The following is a 7,167-nucleotide window of genomic DNA, read 5'->3' on the forward strand; positions in this document are numbered from 1 at the left end:
TGTTTCCTTGAATATTTATAACATATCCTAAAAGTTGACATTGCATTCATGAAAACATTTACTTTTTATTGTTTTTTATCAATTTAAAAATTTTGGCAATCAAAGTTATGGCTATTCAAGGTAGATTCATATTTTTTGTGGTGTTATTCAGGGTAGATTATGTCGTTTGTGTTGTTGCTGTTGATTGGTCATAACACTCTGTATGCATGCTTGCCTATCATACTATAATTGGAAGATAATATGATGTAGCTCTACATGATGATGAAACCAAAAGCACGTGTAGCCAAGATTAAGTAAAGCTAGAATATACATGTGTGTACATCCACAAATGCTTATGATGATGAAACCAAAACTAGTTGTGTGGTCCATCATTAAGTAAAGCTAGAAAATGTGTACATGCACCCACATATACACACATGCTAGATGTTTATTTATAATGGGTATGCTCTACTATTGTGGTTCTAATGGATATAAGATCATAAATTGTAGATGTGCAAAATGTGGGCTAGTATAGCACATCTACCATTGGATCTAAGGGCATGTGTTTTATTTAAATAAGAGACTTAAAGATTGAGTACCTTTAAAAATCCAATCAGCCTACACAATTACAAGAAATTATCACCTCTACAAGCACATGTATATCAATGATTTTGCAGTAATCAAACACATTTCTTTTATTTTCTCTAGTCACATTTACACTTATAAGTGATAAAGTGTCATCTCCACAACCAACTCATTTAACCCTTGGTTGGACCACTTTGTAGCTTTTACAACATTCCAACTTAAGATCCCCTTTTTCTTCCAATATGGCATCTTAAAATTTCTATCATGTCATTCGATTACCTTGATCTTATCATGAAGATTTAAATGTGAAAATGTGGAATTAGGATGTGATCTTATCAATTCATAAAAATAAAGATTCACAAAACTTCTCTAGTCAATGTTTATGAGCATCAACATTTTCAAAAATATACCAAAATTTTTATGCTTTAATAATGAAACTAGAAACTTTTACTGAAGTTTAGTATTATTGTTATATCCAATAGATTCTACTTGTAGTATTTATATCGACACTTTCTCTTGGATTTATAGCAATTTTTCATGTCTAATATCAATACAATATAGATGCTTCTATCTAAACTTAGGGATAGGGTGTAACTCTTATGTAGTCGACGTACACGGGCATAACAAACAAGCTTCTACATGTTACATTCAAGTAAACTTCTCCATACAAAGAGACATGGTTTAGAGAAGTATTTACAAATTGAATAGACAAGGGTGTGATTTAACCTTTTGGATAAAATTCTTAAATCGAATAAACATCATTTAGAGGTTCTACTAGCAATGCTTTCTTCAATATCACTTAAGATCAAAATCATTCAGTTTTATATAAAGTTACTTTTGACTAAGCATCTTAATTACCAATGCAATGGTTCTATCAACATACAAAGGGATATACTTTAGAGACATATTTACAAATTAAATAGATAAGGGTGTCATTTAATCACTTGGATAAAGCTCTTAAATTAGTCCTTGAGTGCATATCATTTAGAGGGTCTATTACAATGCTTTCTTCAATATTACTTATCAAAATCATTTGGTTTTATATAAAGTTTCGATTTACTAAGCACCTAAAATAGTAGTGCAGAGGTTTTATCAATATTTTTCCTTGGGTTAATAATAGTTTAAACATACCATGCATTTCTAAAAAGTATGTTATTCTCTCATCCCATCTTCAAATTAGGGCTTGAACACATACTATGGATGCCTTACATATAGTAAGCCCCCACTTTAGGACTTTGTGTGTATGCATGCATGTGCATACACATACACACAAACACATGTATACTATACATACATAGAGACATACACTGGATAAGGGGTGATTTAATACCAAGGGGTGAAAGGTTTCATCGAATAAGGAGTAATGCAATACTAAGGGATACATAAGGAGTTTTTTGGACACATCTTCACATGGAGGAACACAAGTGCTATGCTGGTTTTTTTCTTTGAACGTGAAAGTACATATTTTTAAGCAAGCGCTATATTAGTGTTAATGCACTTGTTGACATGTGTTGCAACACACTAATCAATGAAAAGACATTTTTACTTTCAAAATGCACATGCATTTTTTGTTCACTCTAATTTTTCTAGATTGGATAAACTTTGATTGGTAACCCATTGTGCACGGTAGGGAAAGATAGGGCTGAAACACAATCACCTTGGGTATCTTTCTCAACCATAGGTGTCCACCTGGATTCAAAAGAATTTGTGAATACCACAAAAAATGGCAATTTTCAATGGAGTAGTTTACAACAATGATTTCAACCACTCTAATGTGCATACGTATAAAGCTACTTATAAGGCAGTGAACATAAATAGTCACTTCAATCTTAAAAGTGTGTATGCATGTGACAAACAAATACCTGAAGGTGGTGACAAGGTAGTGAAGAAATATGGCCACTTCAAACTTAACCAAGTTATTGCCAAGGCAAGCTCTTAACCCTCCACCAAATGGAGCTAGAAATGAAAGGTTGTTTGCACAATTCTACCAACAATGGAGAAAAGTGTTAAGGTTAGATATGAAGTTAATAAATCTATTGGTTTGACAAATAGAAAGGTGTTTGTATAAGTTATTTGAAAATATTGAATACAATACCTGCCAACGCCATGGATCAAATGTTGAAGGTTGAGGATAATGTATTGGATCAAGATGTACCATAGAGAGATTTACAAGGACTAACCATCCTTTGGGTATAACCATGCCTACCAATTGCCATAATGACTATTAGATGGATTATAAGGTTAGAGGATGCAAACATATTCAAAATAGAATCATTGGAGCATTTGTGGAATCATATAAGTGAAGATTAAGAAAGGGGGTAAGACCAACATTCTAAATGCAAGATCACATAGCATGACAATAACCCCTTGACACTATTTGTAATGGATTTTACAATTAAATATATTAAGTAGGACAATGCTATTTCATATCATTGAGATCTACCTTTGTAGTGGATGTGCTCAATTGACTCGCGAAGGACATAATGGGTAATACTTGATAATCTTAGGGTCTCATTGATTACCTGCATTCATAGTCAACTTTATAAAACATACAGCCTTGCCCAACAATGATAGTAAACATAACACACTTTGATTAGATAGATATGTGTAATATAGAACATACATGCAATTGTACTTGAATTGATGTAAAGTACTAGTCATTAGACAAGAAATCTTTGGAAATGCAAAGGAAGCCATCATGAAAAATAAGTCAAAGATGGCATTTTTCACGTTGTTCTTAAAGTCTAGGGAGTAATGGTAGCCTTACTTTATAACTAAGCAAGCTAAAGAAGGTGCCACACAAGACTCCCTTTCTTTGCTTGACTTGAAGAAACCATCTCAAGATTGCGTGGGACTGCTTATAAGAGTGCTAGTTTAGTGTGCTGCTAATAAATGTAAAACCAACATTTGTATAGCAATAATATTGTACATTCATACTCTCTTGTCAACAACGTAGATGGAGTAGTCCTGTCATACTCATCACCTAGATGAGGGTATCTACATTTAACTTTTACAACCATACCAAAAACAATATATATTTTCCTAGCACACCTTTCTCCCAACGGAACACTTTCTTTTGCTCTCACACAACTTTCAGTTGATGAAGTTTCTACTTAAAAGAGCTTATAAGCTATATATAGTCAACAATCCTTAAGCAATATACGCCCTCAAGAGCAATACTAGATTAGACCAAATATAGAAATTGCCCTAACATTTAAATTAGGGTTGGGGCCAAAGAAATTAGGGTTGGGGTCAAAATTCCATCTGTTTGTAGTCCCCCCAAGAGAGTGGATGATGATGATCATCGGTTCCCTTGAGCTTACTCATGCGGATACGGGTGTGTTCTTCCTGTCAAACCCAAGTCATGCACGCACGCACGCGCGCACACACATATATATAGAAGATCAGTGCTCTTGAGACTAATGAGATGAGAGAATACAAGGAAGGAGATGACATATATATAGATATGATGTCAAGTACCCTCAATTTGTCGACCACGCTGGGACTGTCAGAGAGGAACTTGATGAGAAAGGTGAGGAAAACGGTCGACGTCTCGAAACCCCCATATATCAGGGAGAAGACGAGTTCTGATATCTCTTCGTCAGTCAAAGGGTTTCCAAACTCGTCACGCTCATGGACGAGAACGCTCATAAGGTCCGCCGATGGATTCATCAGATCATTAGTTTCAGCATTTTCAGCTGGCAGCTGCTTAATCCTCCTCGCCCTCGCCAGTTGGCTTAAGAAGGACCCAATCCTCCGACGAGCCTGTCGATGCAATTATGCAGAAGAAGTCTTTCAATCTTCCGCCTCTTAGCATATTGACTTCACTAATTGCAGGAACCTCCTAATTAGACCAGTTAACAAGGTAAAACGTAATTGCTGGCGGAACCGAATTGAATTGAATCAGAGCACATTATAACGAATCACGATTCAGCTTGCTTGCTTGCTTGACTTGCATACTCTTCACTGCATTGGATTAATAGTAATCTGACTGCTATGATTGAAATAGGCTTGCTTTACGCCTTTATAGTAGGCCAGCATCAACAATCCGGAATCTATAGATGAGCGATCTTTTCCGACTGCAGGTGTACTGAGTGAGAAGCTCGACATCTAATATATGTGTCTTGAGCCTCTCACCTGCATAGGGTGACGCACTATAAGGATTCAGCTTTCCTGTTTTTCTTGCACTATAAATCAGATTACCTGAACTGTTTGCTCTGTGCTTTAGTATATTAAGAAATAAGAACCGAAATAGAGCAAAATACCATTGGAAACCTATAAAAGAATCGATTTTGCCATTGTTTAGGAGCCTGCACGGATATGGTGGGCAAAATGGGCAAGCTAATTGAGGCTTTCAAGACTCTCATGTCTATATAGTCATACCCACATTGCACTCCCGATCCTCAATGTAAGCCACTAGCGAGATGCGAGAACAGTAAAATATATCTACTGATGAAGAGGACTCAAGCACTTCTGTTGGTTATTCATTCATTTCCATCGTTTCATCATGTTTTAAAACAAGTGTTGAAAGCGAGAATCACTCCTACCCAAACCATCATAATCTCCAAAGTGACAAGCCTGGAGAAATATTGTTACCTTCAACACTTTGTTGTAAGGTGTTCCTGGTAAATCAACTGGTATGGCAGAGTACCCACTTGACAAAAGAGCTATATCTGCCAATAGCTGACTTGCCACAGTCTCATTATCTTCTTGCTTCATTCCCACTGTAATTTTCAACATGAGTCTGAACAAAAACTGCAGCAGATTGCCAGTCAAGAAGCCAGTAAACTTCCTAGAAAACTATTATAGGCATGAGACTCTGCTGAGAGACTGAATGCTTCTGCAACGATGATCTCGTTGTCATTCAAAGAGAGGAGACCAGGACACGTGGATTTACCTTCATGGCTTCCTGCTGAAAATGTATGAGTGGCCTATCTTTCCAAGACTGAAGGATATATTGAGCATCTGTCTGCACCTCATTCAAGAAAAATGTTTGGATGGCAGGGATGGACAGTCGTGTGGATGTGAGGTCGCGAAAAAGCCTGTGCCTTGCTCCATGGGAATTCAGCCAAGGCCCAGCAATCTTTGTGATGAATGATGGGTAGGAAGCCTGCACTATCTTCCCCTCTCCTGTTAACAAGAGCTTGTTGAGATCTGGATCCATGGAAACCAATGCTGGTCTTCCCATGAGATGTGACTTGAAGACGTTGCCGTATCTACATTGTGGACATGTGATGCTGCTTGTTAGCAATGGTTTGCTAGAAACGTTAATAAGCTTTGAAATTTGTGACTGAACCCAATTCAGATTAGAGTCTGAATCACACAGAGAATTGGCAGATTAGTGGATGCTTGCTTTGCAAACAACCATCCATGAAGCCCTTACTTTCTCTGGCGGTCATCCATATTCAAAAGGGAAGAGATAAAGCTTTTTGGCAGTAACAGACACATTTTCGATAAACAGATAGCTGAGCAGAGGTATTGATATGGTCATACCAGGAGGTACAGTAGGCAAAGTAGCTGTTTTGGATCATTAAAATACTGCAAGACATGCTATGGTGATTGTTCTATTGTAAAAATATGAGCATTACCGACGTTTTCTGGCTGCCAGGAAAGGCAGGGGATGTCCAACGCGTGCGCTGTTGAAGAAGGCAAACTGAAGGGTCTCGCCAATGAACGGCAATCCGAAGCTTCCTGGGGGTAAGCGATACTGACTATGATCTTTGCTGACAGAGCTGATCCCGTAACATTTCGTCATAACCCCATCAATAATCCCAAATCTCAGCAGGCACCATAGTATGGTAATGACGGCTAGGATACCCAGGGCCACCCAAACTTGAAGCATGCCGTCCTTCGAAATTAGGGCTGGCGCAGGTAATAACTGATGAACCCCAAACAGCACTGCACTAAGCCTATCTAACATGCTGAAAGTACACACGATCAGCAGAGATGGATTCGATGGGTGGAGACGTAGTTTATTCTTCTGTGATGAGCTTGTAGCTTGCAGGAACTATGATGAAGCAAGGAACGCGACAGACACTAGTAGATTCAGGGTTCATTTTTAAGGTTGCACGGCCCTTCTGGGCCATTATTGACCTGCTAGAGAATCCCAAAATATTGAAAGCAATGCATTTGAAAGGCAAAGGAAAAATTTTGCCCTTGGAAAAAAGGCAAAGTTTTTCTAGCATTGCGTTCGAACTTCGAAGGACACCTTTTTTCTTTAAAAGGTAGTATATTGTATTATAAATAAATTTATTAATCTAATTGCCCAATGTCTAGTTACTAAGGCAAGCATAATCAATTGTGAAAGGGGATTCTTCAAGATGAACCATATCAAGTCAAATGACCACAATCAATTGAGCTTAGAGAATGTTAACAAGTTTACATTTCTTTTTTACAATGGCACACGAGATCCAAGAGAGGTAGATTGGGATGCGATCTACTCTATCGAGTTTAGATAGTGAAGGCTATATCAATGATTCATAATAGAGTTTATTAAATCAAATATGTATAGTATAAATTGTCTTACACATGAATTAGAATTTTATCATTGTTAAGTAATCTTGATTAAAAAGCTTTCTTGCACAAAGTTTAGATCTTGAAAAG

The 7,167-nt window shown here is 37.1% G+C and overlaps 1 protein-coding gene across 2 annotated transcripts; it reads right to left on the reverse strand.

Moving 5' to 3' along the window:
• Nucleotides 1–1,882: 1,882 nt before the first annotated feature.
• Nucleotides 1,883–6,711, reverse strand: LOC148021197 (cholesterol 16,22-dihydroxylase CYP90G4-like). Of its 2 annotated transcripts, XM_087699028.1 has the most exons (7): nt 6,153–6,706; nt 5,462–5,780; nt 5,161–5,319; nt 3,008–3,086; nt 2,660–2,766; nt 2,427–2,548; nt 1,883–2,253 (listed from the first exon to the last, which is right to left on the reverse strand). In XM_087699028.1, exons 1-7 carry the CDS (start codon nt 6,482–6,484, stop codon nt 2,151–2,153), a joined length of 1,221 nt encoding a protein of 406 aa, XP_087555154.1. In that variant the 5' UTR covers nt 6,485–6,706; the 3' UTR covers nt 1,883–2,150. The 2 variants fall into 2 exon arrangements, with proteins under 2 accessions (XP_087555154.1, XP_087555155.1); XM_087699029.1 differs by lacking the exons at nt 1,883–2,253; nt 2,427–2,548; nt 2,660–2,766; nt 3,008–3,086 and adding exons at nt 3,502–3,912; nt 4,045–4,329 and having other exon boundaries at nt 6,153–6,711.
• Between the last annotated feature and the right edge of the window lie 456 nt (nt 6,712–7,167).

The sequence above is a fragment of the Lygodium microphyllum genome, chromosome 18 (genome assembly GCF_053477565.2).
Source record: "Lygodium microphyllum isolate KBCC chromosome 18, Lygodium_microphyllum_v1.1.10, whole genome shotgun sequence".
In the NCBI taxonomy this organism is placed as follows: Eukaryota; Viridiplantae; Streptophyta; class Polypodiopsida; order Schizaeales; family Lygodiaceae; genus Lygodium; species Lygodium microphyllum.